At 46.7% G+C, this 23,305-nt stretch overlaps 1 protein-coding gene across 1 annotated transcript in view; it reads left to right on the top strand.

Moving 5' to 3' along the window:
- The first annotated feature begins 330 nt into the window (after window positions 1–330).
- LOC135910807 (prestin-like) overlaps window positions 331–23,305 on the top strand; it is a 271,569-nt gene continuing 248,594 nt past the window's right edge. Inside the window, exon 1 of the mRNA XM_065442913.2 lies at window positions 331–490. Within this exon, the coding sequence (XP_065298985.1) occupies window positions 346–490 (145 nt within the window). The 5' untranslated portion in view covers window positions 331–345. The remainder of the gene's footprint in view (window positions 491–23,305) is intronic.

Here is a 23,305-nt window from a genome sequence, read left to right as displayed (position 1 = left end):
CCAGTCTGTCGTCGCCGCTGCTCATCGGGTCAAGGTTATGGGGGCACTCCGGGACTTGTGGCGCTGTTCCCGCGGACGTGCGCGGGAATCCGTTGCGTGACGCGGCCCTTTCGCAGGTTAGATGCTCGGGCTCGCTGTTGGTGCTCGGGACAGGCAAAGGATACGCGCGCTGTGGTGGACCCACGGCTCTGGCCCCGGAGAAAGGGAGAGAGAGAATCGTTTGGTGCTCCGAGCTGTGCGACTCTCCGTTGTGCGACTGTCGTGTTGTGCTTCGGCTGCAGCCTCCCGGCTTCTGGCCGCCGTCGCCTCCGAGCGGAAGCGCGCGTAGCGCTCGAGTGCTCGTTGATGAAGCTGGTGCGACGCCTTTCCGCGTCGGCCGAAGCCGCCGCGACGTCCTGCGCGCGCCGCAGCTCGTCGGCGCTGGAGTTCCAGCTCCGGCGACACGGGCTGCTGGACGCGACGGCCCGGTTTACGCGTCTCTCTGGGTCAGGTGAGTGTGACGTGACTTCCACAAATGAGCTTCCGGGGGAAATGCCTTCCCGCGCATCACCGGGAAAAGGGGGACACTTTATCGGGGAAGGAGAAAAGAGTGGCGCTTTGTCAAGGGAAAAAGCGCTCAAGAGATGGAGCGACTGACTCGTTTTGCCGCATCCCGACATATATACGTGATCGCGGTTCGTAAGCCCGCCGCGTGCCGGAAGCAGCAGAGCGCAGCCGCACGAAATTAGCCCACGTGGTATAACAGGCATTCCTCGCAGACCTTCCTAGCTTCTTCGAAAGACGTCGTTGCCTTATTCGTTGCGAAGAATGTTTAAATGCCGGTAACATCGATTCCCAGGCTGGAGACGACCAAATTTGGCTGTGTTCATCGGGATAGGAAAAGAGAGAACTGCATTGCTATTCGGCGAAGTAGTGCATTTTCGTTACTCGCTCTATTGTGAGAGATAACTGATGAAGTCATATTAAGTACAAGTTACAGTGCGAAGAAGCACCATAATAAATTATAGCTAAAATGACTCATCCTGCAGTGTTCCCTCTATAGCTATTGGGGGATATCGGGCACGACATATATTTGTCGATCAAGCCATATGGCCCAGTACACGTCTTCTGTCGACAAGTTTAATGGATTATCAAAAAATAAGAAGGAGGAGGGACAGAAGGACGTATAACTGTACCTTACCGTACTCTGTCATATCTTTATCGCAAGTTCACGCGGCGCAGTGAGTAAACGCGAAAAAAAAAGAAAATGGAAGATTAGGCGATATTTGAATATTGTTTTTGAGTTTAATGTTACATTACAAATCCTGGAAGAAGCTAAATGGCCCCATGCGCGCTCGGGGCCAATGATATTAACAGCATCATCATGGATTCCAATTTTTAACCTAATGTTTTTTTTTTCTGAACCTGTCCATTCTCTGCAAGAGACTTGCGAAATCACGATAATTATTGAAATAATTAAAACAATCCTATCATTATCTGCAATATGACGGCGAAGGATAAAGGAAGAGAAAATAATAAGTTTCAAAATACAGACGTTCTTCAAAAATGCCTGCTACAGGCAAAGCATTGATTTGTTATGAAATATGCTGCATGTAACTGATCGCGAAAAAAAAAATGAGCACAAGACAATTCTTTTGAGTAAAAGTCTGGGAGTGAAATGCGTCCGTTTGCTGGGAAATATGGGAGGAAATTCTGTCCAACAGTTGACAGAATTTGCAGTTTTATTTTTCGTTCTTTTACGGTGTCGGTCGTAACATGGCGATTCCCTAAGTCATCGTTTTGGGTTGTAAGTGATGCGTGCAAGCAGATTTTCGCTGCGGTGTACATGTTTTGCGAGTATGTACTTGATGCCATTTACAGAGAAACTCTGAACACGCTCTCCTGGGCTTTCCGCACTGCTACTGTCATATATGTGCTTTGAGGTCAAGAACGATCGAGTCGCCTGGATGAGCGTCTTTTCCTTATGGAAACAGCACTCAACTACGGTTTCTGCAGAAAACAACAAGGGGAACATTCCCTCTTACACATTGCGGCCCCTTTAAACTGACACTTGCCTCTCCACAAAATGCAAAGTCTTTACAAATGTCCTTTTCTCCATCTCACGATATCTTTTGAAACGCGTTGTCTTCTTTCCGTTCCGAGGTTCGCACTTTCTCGGCCCTTCTGTATATGTGTGTAATGTAGAATGTATGTATTGTTGTGTTCTTGCTTGATTTTTGCCCCTTATGTGCATGCTTATTTTGATAATTTTGTGCTTTGAGTTCTACTTTTTATCCTGTAACTCTGAGCCGTAGTTGTGTTACCTTTTAATTTAGTTTTGACTTAGTTTTTCTGTGCGCCCGTATGTCGCCCTCCCATTCTTCATGGGCACACATAATAACGATTTATTTATTTATGTATTGATTGATTGATTGATTGATTGATTGATTGATTGATTGATTGATTGATTGATTGATTGATTGATTGATTGATTGATTGATTGATTGATTGATTGATTTGCTAGCCATGTCCAATACGTGGTATCTGCGTCCCAACCCATGCGTCCCCTTTCCTGGAAATAACTCCCTCGGAGTAATGAAATCACTGAGAGAGAGAGACAGAGAGCGACAACTTTATTGAGCCGAGCTCGACATCTTCTTAGACGCCGTCGATGGAAGTGGTTCCCTCTTCACGGGACCCATATGCTTCCCTAGCTGCCTGGCCCCTGGAGATCAGGACGAGCTGGTCTTCCAGGGCGGTGCTGCTTAGCAAGGTCTCCCATCGCTCGGTAAGGGTGGATGAGGGATGGCGTAGGGTAGCGGGGCAGTTAAGAGGTGGGGAGATCGCCTTGACGAAATCGCATACTCCAATAACTTGTTGGAGCGTGCCTAACTGAGTTTTGCAGAAGTTGCAATCCTTCTCATACCTTTCCGGGGAAATAACTGAGGCATAGCATCAAAACGACTGCCAAAATAGATGTAAGAACGATTCTGCATTGGCCGTCATTGTTTGTTCGTGGTAATAACAGGCCAGGAAGTCACATGCAAGGATTGTGTTTTCACTAGGCGTTCTGGCAGATTTGCTTTTTAACGCTGCAGCACAGTTCCGTTTGAGGACAGTATGCGTATTTTGTATGGCATCCGAGTTCACGGCGTTCCGCTGTGATAATATCGAAGGCCGTCCTCTTGGCGCGCGATGGCGTCGCCGCTCATGCTCTTACGAGTGTACGAGTCTATATGCACGGCAAAAAGCTGATTTCCCTTAACTAATCTACAACGTCATAGGCGTCAATAGTGAAAATATAACTATACAGACTCTGCCCGTTTGTACTAGCTGCCGCGGTAACGATGCGAAAGAGAGGGCTCCACAAGCAGCGGTGATGAAATGTAAACCGTTTCTTTTTTTTTTTAACGAAGCTATCGTTGAGAACCGTCTTCGGACTTATCTGAGCGAGGCTTGGTGCTGCTGCTCTGCCGAATAACAGACATGTGGAACATTACTACCATATTTTTTACCACTACAATGTCCTGCCTGCAGGCTTTACTTTCTATAGAATTACTCAGTGATAAAACGACTGATACACAAATATCATCGTTGCAACAAATGTACGTCATTAAGAGCACAATTATTTAAATAAGGCAAACCTTTTTATCCGTATACTTTACTAAATATTGGAGTTAGTTTGGCGCCCTGGCTTGGTCGGTCTTTCATCGAGTAAGGATCGGGCCGCTCTAGCCTGCGCGCCGACCCCGGATACACTGTCACAGCAAAGGGGGCCAATCCCCGAGTCAGTGTGATGCGCGGTCATAGCACTGTCTTCACTTCATAGCACGACACGCTTCTGCTATCAAGCCAGCGGTGTGGTCGCTGTGTTTCGATAAGCACGCATGAGGCGCACAACGAGAAGTGCAACACGGCAGGATGGCGCACGATGCGGTGTCAAGAGTGCTGGTCATGACTCTTTCAGTTTCGTCTGACGCATACGTGACACTGCAGGCACGATAGCGCGGCATGATATGCACGGCTTAAGTGGTACGGCGCAGGTTTCGAAGTAGTCAGCATTGTGCATCAGATAATTGGAAGCATTTAGGCCCAGCTGCCGACCAGTAAATGGTGAACGATTTCACCGGGGGCAGCTTTCCAGTGAGCATTGCTGGCTGGGGGTTACCCGCCCCGGTGGCTTCGTGGCGGTGGTGTTACGCTGCTAAGCAAGAGGTTGCGGGAAAACGAAATGCGAAAACGTCCATGTCCCGTGCATTTGCAGCACGTTAAAGAACGCAAAGTGGCCAAAATTAATCCAGGGTCGTCGTCGCCCCCCCCCCCCCCCGCTACGATGTGCCTAATAATGAAATCGTGCTTTTGGCACGTGAAAACGCAGAACTTAATTTACTTTCTTTGACTGCTGGCGGGCGAAACAGAGCTGAGTTATAATTGCCCTATATTTATGTCAGGCCACTCAGCATTCCTTTAGAAAGCGAAAGCAGCGTTGAAGTTTTGCCTTCTTTCCACAGTTGGGGAGTAAAGTTTTTCCAGCATATGATTTTATACACACCAAGTGAGCTAGTTATTGTCTGTGGTTGATTGAGGATAGCACTTCACAGATAACGATGGCAGAGGAATTCTCTAACTGAATGAAGTACCTAAAGTGCCCAATCAGGCATCAAGAGTCTCGCTGCCAATGAATGGTATGGAGGTAACAATGATGCATGATATATGCATGTAGACACAAAGGGGTCGAAGCGCTTTACAGTGTTTTGATTTTGTTTATAATTACTTTTTTAGTCGCCTCTGATACGCACTGAAGACATTGTGGCAGACATTGCAGTTGCGTTGTCATCAATCCGTAAAAACAGTTTTATGACAATTCATTTTTAGAAATACAATAGGACGCGGTTGCAGCGAACTGGCCTATGCGCCGAAAACAGTTCGACAAGTCAGGTAATTCGATATACCCAAACTCGGCTATAACTATTTTAAACGGACTTCTGCTATGCATTCGTTAAGTAGGAGTTTTCTATCTCCAATGGAGAAAATCTAGGGAGGGATCTTGAAAACAGAATTACTTGCAGTAGGAAGTAATTTTTGTCTGTGCCTTGAATTGTTTCTCAACGTCATTGAGACAATGCAGTTGTCGATGCGCTTGGAGAAGACGACGAAGTGTCTTCAGGCAGAACGCCGGCTCTTCCAGCTCTACTCATTTTGTGAATTTCCTAGACTTTGCCAGTGGACTGCTATTTCCTCCTTAACTGAGATGGAGATGGAGCCTCACGCGCGTCCGCCGGACTCGGCAGTGCCCGCGGCGGCTGCCTCCAGGAAGCGCAACGGCACCGAGAGCGACACTGACAGCGACGACACCATGCAGTACTATGTCAGCGGTGAAGATTCTTGTGACGACACCTTCGAGCTGGTGCGGAGTCGTAAAGCAAAGCGAAGATTTCTCAGCGCATCATCGAATTCGAGTGAGTCCACCGTGAGATCTTCGTGGGATACCGAGGAGCTCACCATCCTGTTCTCGCCAGTTCTCGCCACTGACAACCTGAGACGCCTCAACAGGCAAGCCGTGTCTTCTCATCTAGAGGCGCTGGTTCCAAACGAAATCAAAGACATCAGAGTGAACACCCGTAAGAACGTGCTAGCGATTGACGTAGAACACGCGGCTGCGTTGGATTCCTTGCGCAAGATCACGGAACTTGGCGGGATGAAAGTCCGCCCTTATATTCCGCTGGGAAAACAAGTCCGTACTGGCGTAATTTACGATGTTGACGAGACCATTGTCGACTCCGATCTGTCAATCTTAATCAAGCCAGCTACAGAGAACACCATCATCACAAACGCGTTTCGTCTCGGCACGTCACGGTGTGTGAAGATCATATTTAAGGGCGAATCCCTCCCATCGCATGTAAAAGTGGGCCACTTCCGACACGCAGTTCGCCCCTTTATACCAAAACCACTGCAGTGCTGGAAGTGCATGAAGCTTGGCCATGTGAGCAGTGTGTGCAATAACACTACCGTCTGTTCTCGCTGCACTGGGCCCCACACCACAAACACGTGTGAGGCCAGTGTGCTGAAGTGCACAAACTGCAGCGGCCCTCACGATGCATCTTCGAAGGAATGCCCTTTGATTCGAAAGGAAATGCAAATATTGAGGAAAATGGTTAGAGACCACTCGTCTCACCGAGAAGCAGCAGCATCTATTAAGCGACGACGATCACGTCGCCGACGTCGATCAAGAGCCTCCAAAGCCTCTGCAGAACGCCACACACGTATATCTCCACCCACTCTTCCGCCCAGGCCAAACGCAGTCAGCTCAAAGGACACGGGTGCATCGAACAGCACGGCTGCTGACGCGTGGCCTGCACTCCCGAAGCTACATGCCCCTACTGAGCGAAGTGATACTTCTACAGCAGGGGACACTTCGTCTGTTCCTGATAAATTGGCGGACCAAGATCAACAAATTGTTGTTATGATCAGCTCTCTGGTGAGTGCTATTCGTGTTCTTCTGGACAAGCTACAGACACCAACAGCTCGAAGTGCATTGCAAGTGCTGGATGCCATCAGTACGGTTCTAGTGAGCCTTCAGAAGTCCAGTGCTTGAGAACTTCTACAGCAGAACCATGGCTCATCGACAACAACAACGATCGTTCCGGGATGATGTGAGAAGTGCCTCCATATTCCAATGGAATGCAAGAGGCCTGAGGTCCCGTATTTCGGATTTTAGACAGTTCGTATTTGCAAACCATTTTCCTATACTGGTCATCTGTGAACCGAACTTATCAGCCTCCATAAGACTGTCGGGATATGAATATTTTGTTTCCAACACGTGTGTCCGTAGCAGTAAGGTTCTGGTCTACATTCGCAAGGACCTTACGTATTTTTCCCAACAAGTAGCGCCACACGACGGTAACCAATACGTCTGTGTTACTGTGAAAAAGAAGAAGCTGTCTTTTACTCTTCTCGGCGTCTACCTTTCCCGAACAAGTCAGTTTGATAGAAAAAGACTGGAAGATATTATGGCTGCTACTCCCGGTCCTTGGATAATAACAGGGGACTTCAACGCTCACCACCATATATGGGGAAGCTCCAGGATAAATTCGAGGGGCAGGTCATTAGTATCCTTTGCATCAGGCCACAACCTGTGTCTTCTAAATGACGGAAGCCCGACATTTCTGCGAGGAACTACGTACAGTAGCTGCCTTGACTTGACTTTGGTGTCACGTTGCCTGACTTTGAGCGTGCAGTGGTTCACTGATATTGAAACCCATGGAAGTGATCATATCCCGACCTATGTGAGAATTGATGGACTAGACGCCACATTACCGGTTGTTTCTCGCCAAATCGACTGGTCAATCTTTCAAGATCGCGTAGAAGACACATGCAAGACACATATTTCACGCAGATTAGAAGACATAATTGCGGACGCTATGCAAGATTGTACACGCTGCTTCACACATCCATCAAAGCGTACAGAGAATGACATTGAATTGGAAAGGCTTCGTGCACTACGTCGCCGAGCTGAAAGGAGGTACAGGCGCACGAAGTCAATTCTTGACCTCAGAGAAGCTCGGCGCATGCAAAAGAAGATCAAACGCCGTATGGATAAGCTAGCGAATCAAAGATGGAAGTGTTTTTGCGACTCACTAGACCCCCGCAAGCCATTGTCCTGTGTATGGCGTACCCTACGGGGTCTTTGCTCAAGCCCCCAGCAACGACACCCATTCAACGCCCTTGCTCTCTATCAAAACCGCTGTGAGATAGACGTCGCAGAGGAATTTTGTGCGAACGTCGCCGGCGGCACAGTTTTAGTCCCTGACATCATGGCTCTAGGCAACATCCCCGGCCCACGAGATGCAAGTATGGACGCTCCATTCTCTATGGAAGAGCTAGAAGCTGCTATGGCGCTCTGTAAGTGTTCGTCTTCACCAGGGCCCGATGGCATAACATATACTGCTTTGCGACACCTAGGCAGAGAAGCACGAAGAGAACTCCTCAGCATTTTTAATAGTTCATGGCAAGATGGTGTCGTCCCACAGGAATGGAAACGCAGCCGCCTGGTACCGCTTCTAAAAGCAGGAAAGTCACCGCTCGAACTGGCATCCTATCGGCCTATAGCTCTTGCAGGCTGCGTCGGGAAGCTCATGGAACGTATGATCCTCATGCGTCTCGAATGGTACCTTGAACACTACAAGATTTACCCTGACTCTATGGCGGGATTTCGACGGGGTCGTTCATCGATTGACAATGTCATCGATCTAGTAACATCTGTGGAACAACAAAAATATCGGAAGCGATTATCAGTAGCACTCTTTCTTGACGTGAAAGGCGCTTACGACAACGTTTTCCATCAAACCATTCTAGACGCACTTCTGACAATCGAACTAGGGGGACGAGTATATCGATGGGTCAGTAACTACTTGACACAAAGGTCCTTGTTCGTACGAACGGAAGATGGTCCGACTACCGACCACTACACATGCCGAGGCGTTCCCCAAGGTGGTGTTCTAAGCCCTATTCTTTTCAACCTCGCGCTTCTTGGGCTGGCCGAATCTCTACCGGAAACAGTGAGTGTTTCAATCTACGCCGACGACATCTGCATCTGGACATCAGCGGTCACTCGCCTGCAGGTTCGCGCACGGTTACAGAAAGCAGCAACACAGGCATTTGACTACCTTCACGCACAGGGCCTTACCATCTCAACAGAAAAATGTGCGTTACTCGCTTTTACGCGAAAAACGATGACTCCTTATCCGGTATGCATCAATGGTCAGCCTATCTCCTACAAGAGAAATCACCGGTTCTTGGGCGTGATTGTAGACCGAGACCTCACTTGGAGCCCTCATGTTGCCCACTTAAAGAAGAAGCTCACATCTATTGTTCACGTTTTCAAGTTCATCGCCGGCAAAACATGGGGATCGTCAGTGGGCTCCATGCTACAGTTATATCGAGCACTGTTCTTCGGATTCCTACGCTACAGTTCTCCCGTGCTTGCTAAAACATGCAAGTCTAATCTTCGAGAACTTCAGAGCGTGCAGGCGCAGGCACTACGTGTTTGCCTAGGCCTTCCGCGCAGCGCCTCAACAGCTGGAACCATTGTAATGGCTAAAGACCATCCGATCACGACTTATATTAGTACCGAAACGCTTAGAGCCCATGTTCGTCATGTTTCACGGATGCAGTCAAGCTCTCCTGCGTGCCTGCCGGAACGACGACCACAGGCGTCCTTCTCCAACAAGGTCAGCATCCATCGTGCCTCCTTACCATCGGGTTTCACACCCTCTGCACGTTCAACCTCAGCTTTGTGGTGTTTAAAACAACCTCAAGTGCGTCTTACGGTTCCAGGAATAAGAAAGAAGACCGACCTGCCTACCTTGGCCTTGAAGCAAGCAGCTCTGGATTGTTTGCACACTTTCTACTTTGATCGAATACACATATATACGGATGGCTCTTCCACTCAGACCAGCTCCACCAGCGCAGTGGTTATACCATCACGATCACTAAGCATCCAATACAAGATTTCTCATTTGACAACATCGACTGGTTCGGAGCTTGTTGCCCTCCGAGGTGCCGTTGATTATATTAATAACCAACCGGCTAATCGGTGGGCTATATTCTGCGATTCCAAGGCGGCCTTACAATGTCTTCTGGCATCTCTTCGTCGCGGGTCGTGTGAACAACTCGTGTCGGAGATACGAGAAATGCACCATCTCATGATCGCGAAAGGACACGACGTCGTGTTTCAGTGGCTGCCTGGTCATTGCGGTATCTCCGGCAACGACCTCGCTGACGAAGCTGCTAGAAAAGCACACGAAGGAGCAACCCTTGTTTCAATACCTTTATCGCGGACCGACGCAGCCCAACACTTAGGCAAGCTAGCGCACTCTTTGACATTGGAGAAGTGGCACACATCTGAATTCACTCACCATCGCTTGCATTCTCTCGATCCCTCTATGCAACTGCGGCTGTTACCAGGTCTTCCGCGAAATGAAGACACAGTGCTGTGCCGCTTACGTTTGGGAGTCGCATTCACAAATGCTTATGCATTTCTGATTGGAATGGCTGATAGCGCCAAGTGCAATGCCTGCGGTGTCGAGGAAACCATAGAACACCTACTGTGCTACTGCCCATCTTATGAAAACGAAAGGCAAGACCTCTGCACAGCTCTCAATCAGCTGGATGGGAAGCCGTTCACCTTGAAGAAGATCTTGGGACCATGGCCTCGCATATCGCAGCTACAAAAGGCCACAAAAGCGCTGCTGCGATATTTGAAAGCGACCGGATTGAGTGAGCGCCTGTGATTCGGACTGAGTGACCGACTGATATCTCCAGTGGACTTTCTCTTCTTTTCATCTTTCCGTCCCCCTTTCCCTTTCCCCAGTGTAGGGTAGCCAACCGGGCTCAGACCTGGTTAACCTCCCTACCTTCCTTTTATCATTTTTTTCTCTCTCTCGATGCGCTTGGTTGTTGTTGACCTGCTCCAATTCAATTTCCTTAATGTCGGCACAGCACGGGTGGGCCAGATCCGTCGATAAGAGCAACACGAGTTCGTTATCAGGCAGATGTTTGGTCAGTAAGTTTCGCGTGTTCGATATAGAGAGTCGCTTTATCTGAGAACCGCTGTAATCGGATCCGACTGTAGCGTTGGTAGCATCGTCAGGTAAGTAAGAGTCTTAAATAGGGCTTGAGTGCACCCTACAGTCTTGTGCCAGTCCGGGAGGTTGATCTCCATCCCCTGCTTGTGCTTCGCCTCGGCCAACAAAGTGCACACCGGCGCAACCTGCGCTAATTCACAAGCCACGATTTGGCACGTCGCTCGCACGATCGCATGACAACAAGACAGGTGACACTCGCGATAAGAACAGCCTTGAGATTGCGTGAGGTTAACGCTTTTCGGGCAGCTTCAGTGAGCACGGCTGCCAACTCCACTATTCTCTATTGTTTCCCTAAGAATTTCCTCCCCTTTCTGTATCTTTCTCATATCGCCGTTCGATACTCAGGCGCCGTCCGCGCGCTATGCAATTACGAGGCGGTCAGGAGACCATTTCCACTTCCCTTTCAACTATACCCTCTCTAACACTGCACGTCTCCATCCAAACAAGCCACGTGACGGTAACGCCTGAGCGCAAGAACCACATTATCGCTGTTTCCTAGGTATGGTGCGATAAATACGACATCAAGGTTATCTTTAACTTTATTTCGCGACTTTATGCCTCAGAGCGAGCTATCGCAGAGAAAGGAAAATAAAAGCGTTCCTGGACCTTGCCTTTTTTCAGGCTGTGACGTATTCACTTTTCCTTTTTTTTTCACATCTTAGTGGCTGTGCATGTGGCTATAGAATAAACAATGAAGCGTACATTGGTGCCTGTGCTTTTACGCGGCCGCAAGGAACATATATAAAAGGTTCGGTACATAACACCTCCAAATGGTTTGTGCTCACTGAAGCTTGTTCAACATGACTGGTGCCTCCGAGTACAAAGATGTCAGAAAAGCAGTGCGCCAGCAGGCCAGCTAAAACTTTCGACGCTATACCACTGAGACTGAACGACTGCTACACAGCTATCCAGATTGAATTCATCGTTGTTTGCTCTACGACGTGCCTCGATAAACGGCACTTCATTAGTCGTTTTCTAAATGAGTGTCTGTGCGGACCGCAGTCAATTAATAATTGTGGCCTTTTTTGTTCTTTACATTTCCTTGTTTTCTTTATTTATGATTTCCACCACTGACCCTCTCACCTGCTTAGGCCACTGAGCCATCCTTGTCATAAAGTTCATTCATTCATTCATTCATTCATTCATTCATTCATTCATTCATTCATTCATTCATTCATTCGCTTATTTATTACGGTGACATTGAGCTGTGTTTCTAGAAAAGGCAACATATCCAACGTCATGGCTACTTTGCAGCTTCATTCTGTCTTGTCAGAGCAGCTACATCCGCTGAGAAGTATCCGCTACACCGGCTGACGCGGCTGATCGGCCCAGATTTTAACGCGAACAACGACTATGAAGATCTCGTTATCACGAGAGCTGACGGAATATCTATTAATCATGCAACGTTCATTTGAAACACAATGTAGCTATCTTGGTGCGCAGTTAAGGAAAGCATGCACTCTCATCATCTGTTTGTGGTGCTTTAGAACTTCACAGGAAGGCTTCTGCGCATGTACGTAATTTAGCCAAGTGATGCTCTCACAACACATGCACCCGACCGGGAATAAAGAGTGCGATAGCAGCTGAAGTTGAAGGGGCGGCGCTGACAGACAGAGAGAGCTAGAATTATTCTCCTCGAAGCAGAGTTCGATCTAAGACGCTGGCAGCGACATGATGAGATCAAGAGGATCGAAGAGCAAGATCGGAAGTGAGCCAAAAGGCCTGCCGGGAGTTCTGCCGTCGCCTTTCATTCGCGCAGTCATACCACTGCATCTGGAGGAGGTATTCTGTTGGCTGCTATCGTAAACTCCGGCGGCAGCCTGTGCAACGTGGAATGTCGTACTCAGCGCTAAATTTCGCCGAGTTCACTCTCCGTGAATAATTTTTAGACTTTTGAGATTATAGCGCTTTGGAAACTTTCGCGCGGTGTTTGATCGGTGTTGTCCAGCACTATATCCGTATATATCGATGTCGAAGACGGTGTGCTGTGGGTTATTGAGGAAAGTATAGTGCACGATTACCGTTAAAGGAGAAATTGTTCGATCTCTGTCGCGACACGGAGGGATCTTAGTATACAGCTTTGCATACAGCCTTCTTTTTTTCTTACTTAACTCAGCGCGCTCGGTACTCTCAGGTCTCGAACGGCATATCAATATCAGCGTGGCATATAGCATTCTCGACAATAAAGTAGCGAGCGCAGATTCTTAAAGAAAGGAAACGCAAGCATTCTTCACCAACATATGTTGCATCTGGCATGCCTCAGGGTTCAGTTTTAGGCCCATTGCATTTTTTAATCTACATTGGTGATTTACCAAGTCGTGCTTTTCCAACATTCATCCTTACGCCCATGATTGTGTTATATTTAGAGAAATTTGCAGGGACCATGATGAACATATATTGCAATCAGGCTTAGATTGGGTTGGTGCGACCAGGGGCTTATGGAATTAAACATTATTAAAGAAAACTAATGCGTTTTTTTCGCACAAACGAACACCGCCCAGTTTAAAAACTACGCTTAGAACATGTTTTGTGCTATCGATATCTCGGAACCAATATAACGTCCGACTTAACCTGGAAAAGTCTCGGCACCGTAATAATTAATAAAGCAAATCAAATTGTAAGGTGCTTACGTCGAAGTTTGAGTAAGTATCCAACAGAACTAAAATTGCTTCTTTAATAAACCCTCGTGGGCCCCAAATTAGAATATGCCGCTAGTGTTTGGGATCCTGATAACCTTATTAATGCACTTGAACTGATTCGGAACAATGCCACTCGTTCCATACAAGCCAGTTATTTCCGTGCATCCAGCGTAACAGCAATGAAAGCGCTTATCATTGCTTGATTTATCGTCATGCAGGAAAGTTTTTCGTGAAAGCTTATTTCACAAAGTTTACCATCATCATCATCATCTACACGCTGAGCTCATCCCTGCGCATGCGTACCTTTCATCGCGGGTTGACCACATTAGTAAAGTTGATTGCACATCGCCTCGCACAAACACATTTCTGCGCTATTTCGCACCGAGCACCTCACGTGACTGGAATCACCTTCCCGCCAATCTTGTTTCCATCCACCGATCATGCTTTCTTCAGACAATCTTTATATGCATTTTAAAGGGAAGCTCTTAGCCTCTCATTGGTCGGCATTTTTTCGTGGCGATGTCCGTGGGCAAAAATGTGTGCCGATCCCGGAGGTTGTGTCTCCAGGATCGGAAGGCACAACCTCCGAAGTTTGTGCCTCCGGAGGTTGTGCAGAGGCGAAGCAAGCTTCAAGCACTCAGCAAAGTGAAGCGGAAAGGGCACACTTTCTTTGGAATCACGCATATATCACACCGAAACGCATTCGTTTCAATAAAGAGCAAGTGCAAAGCAAGCATCTGAAGCACACAAATGAGGAGAAGGCGCTCCTGGCATAACAATGCGCAGCAAGTAGCGCTCCGCGCATACGTTTCGCGGTAAAGATTACTGTTGCGCAAGCTGCCGCGGCGACGGCAGCTTGCGACGTGGAGAGTGACGTCACTAGTCTTTCGTTTATAAACGAACGAGCCTAGAAACTGATTCCATTGTTGTTACAGCACCGCTATGTGTAGGCAACGCATAGTTAGGACTCCCGAGGAGCAGCGTGAATAAGAGGAGCGGCAAAGGGAAAACGAAACGGTAGTACGACCAGTGGTGGCGTGCTGTCAAATTGACCATTCCTTCCATTACTACTGGCACTCTAAGTTACCGTTGCGCTAAAGCAATAAAGCATTGGATACCACTCTCAGCAGTCGTAGTGGCGCTTTTTAAAGGGCCCCTGAAACGGTTCGGACAAATTTTGTAGGCGCGTAGGGTACAGCTTAAGTAGAACATTCGCACCACAATTTAAGTGAAGTGTTACGTATTAATGGAGCTACAAGCGATTAGAAGTTACCCTCCTCCCTAGCTATGCTTTTCCTCCTCAACTCGCTCGCCGAGCGAGCGGCGCTAAGCTCCGCCTTCACTGGTTCAGCGTCACGATGCGACGTCACATCGCTCACTTCCGGTTGTTTAGGAGCACGCCCCCTCCCGCGCGAGACCTCTCCGCTAGCCGCTGGGCCGTCGACCGAGAGCTATCGAAGCAGCGTGCGTTGCGAGCATTCTGTCGTAGCGCCGAACGTGTCCGGTACTCCGCTAAAAACAGGCAAGCTGGTCATTTCGGCAAATGATTGGAGGCATAAACTCAAGCTGATGAAGGAACTTTAGCGTAGACGCACGTGAGCAGCCTGATCGGTCTGCACGGTCCAGACACTTGCTGGCGCAGCGCTTAACCAGTCAAACAAAGCGCTAATATTGCTCTAACCAAGTGTAAAGCATTTTAAACATTTATAAATCAACGTGTTGATGATTACACTCCTGCGAAAAATACACACCAGCAGCAAAGAATACACTTCGTTGCTGCTACTGTGTATGGTTGAGCTCTGTGCCACCAGGTGGCTGCACCGTGCAGACCGTTCACATTTGCCCTTCTGCTCATCTCCTGGCTTATCCCGGCAGAGTCAAGCGGCCAGACCCTGTCCCCTTGCGCTTGCGTTTGCCCTAATACTGGACTCGCAGTTTGCAGGTCGCTAGGTTTGCAGTCCACAAGGCAACAAAGTCGAATCATAGTGCTCGCGAAAAGACTGAGACCGACTCTGATCGCGGAGCTCTCGTCAAAATGGAGTACGTTGTAACACAAGCAGACGACACTTGCTGTGTGCCGGAAGTGCTGAAGTGTACTAAAAAACTATTCTTGTGTATTCTCTTTAAGTTATTTTCTTTTTGCAAAAACAAAATAACTAACATTCCAACTATTACGAGCATCATTTGTTCACCATAAAGTTGCAAAAATTATCGACCATGCGCCCTGGTCAGCCAATCAGATAGCTCGCCCATGTGACGTAATATGGGTTATTTGCATCATATGGGTAGGGGCGGCTTAAAATTCCGCCGAGCAGTGCGCTGCGATCGGCAGCGATGGGTATTTTTAAAACCTTATAATAAATTACACGCTTTACGTAGAGCACTTAGATGCATCAATTAATGATCAGAAGAACCTACTCTAACGACTCAGTACGTTTGTAGAAAATCGCCAAAATCGTTTCAGGGTCCCTTTAACAGCTTTGCTGGACATCCACACTTTCGCAGGGCCGGGATGGCGAGTCAATTTTTTTCATTGTAACTGTGCCACATAGCAAGTCATTTTGTTTGTATTACGGGTTTTTTCTTTGTTTTATCGTTATTTCTTGTTGTATTCTGCCTTAAGAGTATTTGCATTACCGTTTCTTTTGTATAACTTTAACATACCGCTCGTTTCTAACCCGCTCTCCTGTACAGTGCACTCGCGTTTGAGGGTATTTGGAATAAATAAAACAAAATAATAATAATGAACACAAAGGTATGCTTGCTCACACGTGACAAACCTAGAGAGAGAGATGCAAATGAAAGGAAGGCAGGGAGGTTAACCAGACTTAAAACGTCCGGTTTGCTACCCTGCACTAGGGGAAGGGAAAGGGGAAATAAAGACGGAAAGAAGAGCGTGACAAAAATGAAAGCATGAGAAAAAAAAATATGAGAAGGGACGAGATGGGGTCATTAGAGTCTTTCTAATAGGCCACTGTCACGTAGAAAAGTCAACAGAGCCTTGACCGACTTTTGCTGCGACGACAGTCGACAAACCTAAGCACTAGAATAAGCTCATGGTGTTAAAAATAATTATTTGGAACTAACTCTCTTCGCCCTTAATAAAAAAAGCACAAATAAAACTTGGGCTCCTCAGCAGAAACAACAAAGCCTATCCTGTTTTCTTAACGATCAGTCCAAAGACTCTAGAAGCGGCTGCCCCAGAGAGGTGCAGGTATACGGTTAGGTTTATTTATTAAGTTGTTTGTTGATATCTTGTCAATTGTTCCCTTTCAAGTATTGAAGCATATGTCAAACTTGTAACCATGTCGTTGTTGCTATTGATCGGTACTCGTTGATAAGCGAACACAGTATATCTTATTGGTTCAAGCAGTGATTAAGTACATCTGTCTGCGGTGTTTATATTGTGTGCGGTGACATGCCGCGCCTTTATTTTCGCTTATTTTTATTTCATTGGGTGTGTATTTCTTCTTCCCTTCCTCGCTGTCGTATGTAGTCAAGGGGTTGAGGGTTTTTCACGCCGTCTCTATGCGGCTTTTGCTAATCCGTTGTTTAATGAAAAAGAAAGACTGACCGACCAATTGATTGATTGATTGATTGATTGATTGATTGATTGATTGATTGATTGATTGATTGATTGATTGATTGATTGATTGATTGATTGATTGATTGATTGATTGATTGATTGATTGAGAGAACAAGTCGAAGTTACCTTTGACGTCGAAGGTTTCCTTCTGAGGAGCATGTACTTATCTGAGGAGCCCTTGTTTACGCTGAGCAACATTGAAATGGGTGTCAACTTTCCGCGTTACTTGCCCCGGCTAGACGTTGAAGTGCTGCACTCTAGGTCATGGGTTCAATCCCAGCCATCCCAGGCTAGTTTGTCGTTTTTTCTTGAAAAACAATTGGCAAGTAGCAGTGTCAAGTACATGGAACAAGCCGGACCATAAAATGCAATTTTACCACAAATATTTAGCAAGAACAGATCAAAGGTATGCACAAGATCATTTTATATTTAATTTTAAAAGAGAAATGCTGGACACTGTATAAAGTAAGACAACGACAAAATGGTTAGAGTTTTCAAATGGCACCTAACTCAATGAATCATCAATAACAATCGTCATCATCAGCCTGGTTACGCCCACTGCAGGGCAAAGGCCTCTCCCATACTTCTCCAACTACCCCGGTCATGTACTAATCGTGACCATGTCGTCCCTGCGAACTTCTTAATCTCATCCACCCACCTAACTTTCTGCCGCCCCCTGCTATACTTCCCTTGGAATACATTCCGTAACCCTTAATGACCATCGGTTATCTTCCCTCCTCATTACATGTCCTGCCCATGCCCATTTCTTTTTCTTGATTTCAACTAAGATGTCATTAACTCACGTTTGTTCCCTCACCCAATCTGCTCTTTTCTTATCCCTTAACGTTACACCCATCATTCTTCTTTCCATAGCTCGTTGCGTCGTCCTCAATTTATAAGTGGAACCCTTTTCGTTAGCCTCACGTAAACCTCACTCACGTTCTGCTCCGTACGTGAGTGCTGGTAAGACACAGCTGTTATACACTTTTCTCTTGAGGGATAATGGCAGCCTGCTGTTCATGATCTAAGAATATCTGCCAAACGCACCCCAACCCATTCTTATTCTTCTGATCAATTCAATCTCATGATCTGGATCCGCGGTAATCAATAATATCATCAATAATTTATCATTAATAAAACAATGAGCCAATTGCAGAAACTTTTTGGTAGCACCAAGTATGAGTCCATCGCATTAAAGGTACACACCAAAAAAATGCTACGTCGTTCCTCAAAACTATAGCAGCATAGCCGGAGACCGAGCTAGCCGGGGCTAGTGACAATACATTGCGATGTCCTGCTTCCACGTGATCACATTCTGCGTCACAAAGTCGCGATGCAGTCAGCTCCTCGAAAACCAGTCGATGCAGTCAGCTCCTCGTAACATGCTGCAAAAAAAAAGCCAATAAAATTAGTTATTTAAGACACTCTGGATGCTTGCCAGCATCTTTCTTCTGCGAGTTAGAGGTGAAGGACCTTCGTTTAAGACAAATAATTGAAAAATTCGAATATATAATGTCAGTACTCCTTTAAAATACAGAATGAAACGAAGCAGGTCGGGGAAGGTCGCGCCAATTTCCTTCGTGCTCACACTTACATACATCACCAATGACATCAGCTGTTCGGAACGCGTCCGATAAGCTTCTCTAAACGGGCGCGCGTTATTTCTGCACTCAGCTTGACGGCAGAATGCACGAGTGACGTAACGTCAACAAACAACCCTGGCGTTGGCACGCATGTCTCGCCACAGAATTACGCATACTATGTTGCAGCACGCCTCGGTGTCACCTATCGTAGTTGTGTTATGTGTACTCCTAATTGCGAACTCTTCGAATTGTCGCATATGTTAACGCAATATTTATACCCTACCCTCGTGTGCAGCTTGCGAGTACATGGCTTAAAACGCATCCACAAGTTGGATGGCTCTGCAGGACGACTGCTCCGCAGACAATAATTTTGCGGCCAGTCCGGCTGGAAAGGGTATCCACACGACGGACTGGGCGAGCAGGAAGGATGCGTCTGCTGTCCGCGTCCCACGCTCCGTGAATACCACAACGGCAGAATTATGCGAGAGGAATGTCAACCGTGGACGTTGCGAAAAAAAAAAACGAAAAATAAAACGAACGTTCGAGCCGCGGTGGCTGTTTTGTCCGAAGTGGAAAACGACCGAGCGTTCGTTTCCTCAAAAAACGCTCTTTTGCCGGCGGAATGACAGCCATTGTTGTTCGACATAGAAAGCATTATAAGCCTAGTCTGCGGTGTTCCGCCGACAGAATCTGGGTGCGAGAAATATCTCGACATGCTCCATCCGCGCAAGCGGTGCGAGACGTGTGCTCACGTGACGCGCCGTCCTGCACTGAAAACCCAAATCTGTTCCGTCGTATGGTCGCACTGTACAGAGCAGCAGTGGTACGATTGGCGGAGCCCTCCTGTAGGCATCTTCCCTCCTGTCATTTCTATAACGATGTGAATAAGCTTCGCAGCGATACTATTCTAACTGTTATTTTATTCCACTGACTAGACGTACGAGATTAAACGGCTCTGACGCAGTGAATGCGCCATCAAAGCATACATAACCTACACGCACAGTGTAAATGTTTCCAAATGCAAACCCTTAAATAAACAAAACATGGTAATCAAATCATGCAGTCGATCTGCACGGTGTCGGTTTGGCCTCTTGGGCCCTTTCCTGTACAAAATAAGTTTGTTTGAAATTTACGTCGTTACTTTCAAGGGCTGGAAACCTCTGTCAATTTTTTAGCTCTTCCCGATAAAACAAAAAAAGAACGGTTTTTCTCGCTCTCAAACTTTCATGTTTCTTTTCTTCCAGTTCCCCCCACCCCTGTTCTTCTTTTAAAACTTGGTTTCTTTCCTTCTTTTCTTATTTTTTTTTAACCATTGGCATCTCCACAAATGACCCCAACTTCTATTTTGTATGTCTTGCGCCATACCTCAACGAGGTAGCAAGGCTGTGAACACAGGGTTGTTTTCGCACGCTATGCTTATCTGACTCGTTTCTCTCTTTCTCTGTCTCTTTTTTTTCTTTGGAAAAGAGCAGCTGCGAGACGAGCATTTACTGCACGTGCCGTCTAGTGGTTGCGCGGCTCGGTAGCCGCAGGACGACAGACACGTGCAGGGTTTTCTTTTTTTCTTTCCTTTTTTTTTTGCCTCGTCCGAGCTTTCGGACTTGGCAACGTCGAGATCCGAGTAACTCCTGGAAACTGGCCCAGGCCGGTCCCGCTGTCGTACGGGCAGAATATTCGCCGACGACTTTGGTGTTGCCTGTTGACTTCCGGTGGATGTCCGTGAATGCACTGCATAAGCAGGAAAGTTTTCGCTGAGCGTATAGATAATTGAGAGCTCGAGAAATCTAAACGATTAATCTCGTGGTAATAAGTTGTTTCCTTTTTTTGTTGAGATAAATGTAAAATAAGGGGGAGGGGGGAGGAAAGAGATAAGGAGAAGGCAGGGAGGTTAACCAGAATAACGTCCGGTTTGCTACCCTACACCGGGGGAATGGGAAAGGGGATAAGAAAGATAACAGGGAAAGAGAAATGTAAAATAAAGAAGTTTAGCAGTGTATTAAGGGCCATGGCTACTCCTTTTCATATAAAATCTAAACGTAATGATAAAAAATATTGTAGACCGCACGAACGTCTTAAACTCGCAAAATCGGGCGCAGAGCTAGCTAAAGAGAGCAGTCGAGATGTCCGGATGCAGTCCTAGACACGGTGGAACATGCAGGGACCAAAGGCGAGTACAAGATTCGCTACGAATTCTACTGACCCGCGATACATAGGCGTTTATTGATTACTAGAAAGGCTGCCATAAGGTTCAAGATGAACACGCATCTGAGGAAAATGCACAAATTGCGTATTGCACGCGCAAAGAGACAGTATGCAGTTGAAGGCGTGCTTCACTACACAAGCCACGGAAGCATGAGTACGGCAGCGATACTAGATAACAAGCGCACACGAATACTGATACTTAAGGTGGGTTGCGATTACATAATGCTGTCCAGTGTGGCGCCTATAGTATACATTTAGAATGCATTTGCCTTGAGAGTATGTTCAGGTGCGTTCAATGACTTTTGGTTGTCCTGTTTTCGATGGAATAGGGCCACCATATTTACGGGTGAAGCAGCTAGATGGAGATCAGTTTGGTATAGTGCTCGTTCTAGATGTCGTCAAGGCGGGCTGTGTCATCGGCAGTCGAATCCTATAAATAGCAGACGACCTCATTCATTGTTCCAACAAGAGTAAGCCACGTATCACACATATCAAACGTACATGTATATTGTACGGTGTACGCTGTAACAAGTCTCAGGTGATGAATTTCTGTTTCGGTTATTATCGAATGGTCTAGATCCATGTGGTACTTGCTATGAGAGTTCATTTCACAAATGAATGATCCCGTGGTATTTGGCAAACGAGGTTTGACATGCACAATTTCTTGTTGCGTATTGCTAATATGAATCGCGTTTTCATTGCTGATATCGAAGTAAACTGATTTTCCGGATATTCATGTGGCCGGTTTCGTGAGTCAGTTCGCTGATTCGTTTCCTGTTATTCCAACATGTCCCAGCACCAACTGCAATATACCAATTCATGGTTTCCGTTTTCCTTTGTCCTTTTCTTTGTCTTTGAGTAACCCTACACTGTAGAAATATTTACACCTTTTCTTGTCGCACTGGTAACGCCCTTACCGTTACGGCCTTACAAAAATTTATAAGGGCTGACAGCGCAACTCTAACTAGACGTGTGATGACATTAAACGTAGTTTAAAACTATACAATAATTTTGACATCCTTGGGCGCGCAATTAAATCCGACAGGAGTGTTACATATCTCTCCCTGTGAAATTCTCTTGTAGCATATTTCCGTGTGCCTGAGGCTGTTAGAATGATTACATGGCTTTCAACTGCGTCATTTGTCATCGCATGCTTAGTTAAAGTTCCGTTGTCAGTCTCTATAAATTTGTTTAAGGCCCTAACGGTAAGGGCGTTACCAGTGCGACAAGAAAACACCCTTAAGGGTGTAAACCTTTTTACCACGAGCATAAAATTACACCGCTAGTCCAGCCGAATCTTCACAATTAGAGCTTCATTGAAAACACCGTGCCAGCGCACGGGCTGCTGAACTGGCAGAGATAAGGAAGGGGGTGCGGGGAGGGAGGGGGTGGAGGGGAGAGGGAGGCATTGTCATGTGGTACCACGTGCAAACATATCGTCGACGATGTGTTTGCGAGTAGTTGGTTTTCATCACTGCCTTGTAGAGATGCGAAAGCCAACAAGGAATCCGCACAAATCACACTTTTCTGCCGCCTCGTATATTTTGAGGCAATCAATGGCTCGGAAAATCGGCACTGATTCTTCTCTCGCTTACGATGACGTATGTACGTCCCAGACGACAAGCATACTTCTCTTGTAAAGCTGGTATCGCATGAGGTATTCTCCCACGTTCTCCCTGGCAGAAGCGTTCGCGTAAACGCAAACACAGTTTTCACACTCGTGAAATATAAGCTGATGTATAATGCCATTTCTTCTGGCGCGAATATCGAAGTTCCGCTTTTCACACGAAGGCCTTCGGTTGATGTTTGTAGCTTCGGTAAGCCCTCAAATGCCTTGGAGAGCAGCAGAGATCTGATCGTCCAGAAATGTATCGTGGAAGTCGTGATTGATACTTTAGGAGCACGGCGTGTATCTGCGTATCGGGACGATCTACTATCAGTGGGAGAAGTGGGTGGGCAGAATGCCAAGTAGGAATATTCCAGAGGACTACGCCCGTTGAATAACGAGATACAAGGGCGCAAGCTTATTGCTTCGCTACCTGTATCACACAAAACACCGTGCGTTTATTCGATGCCCTGTTCGTTCATTTTTGTTTTTTTTACTCCGTATAATCTCCGCGACAAATCCCCCTGAATTATATATTTTTTTAATGTCTCAAAAGTTAACGCACGTTTCCAGGCTCCGAATTACTGCAAAATGTGTCTCCCACGTTTCTGCTACAGCAAGGTGACAAGATGTAGCACGAGGGACTCATAGGCACATACTCCTAGCCTGTAACAGATTTAATTGGTAAAGGGAAGTCGCTGACAAATTGTGCAGAAACGTTGTGGAGTAAGAGATTCTCCATAATGGAAATTCTCCGTGTATGCGCAATTGCCGATCGCAGCCAGCGACGTAGTGAGCTATGTATGCTGCTATAATTTGTGTGATAAACTTTGCGATACGTCTTTGTTCTGCGCGTGTGTTGATAGCGGTTAATCGTAGGGGTGCTGTTTCTCTTTCTTTTTTTAATCAGGATTTTGATAACGTATGTATATACATCATGTGAGTTCACTAAAGTGTCAGTTGCGCGTCAGTGTTCGTCCGTGTGTTTCTTCTGGCCCTCCGTATTCATATTAGCGGGGTTTTTCACAATGAACGTAAACCAACTTGCCGAACTTTCAGCCTTG

Source organism: Dermacentor albipictus, chromosome 5 (genome assembly GCF_038994185.2).
Source record: "Dermacentor albipictus isolate Rhodes 1998 colony chromosome 5, USDA_Dalb.pri_finalv2, whole genome shotgun sequence".
NCBI lineage: Eukaryota > Metazoa > Arthropoda > Arachnida > Ixodida > Ixodidae > Dermacentor > Dermacentor albipictus.
This window is presented reverse-complemented; position numbering and strand designations above follow the sequence as displayed.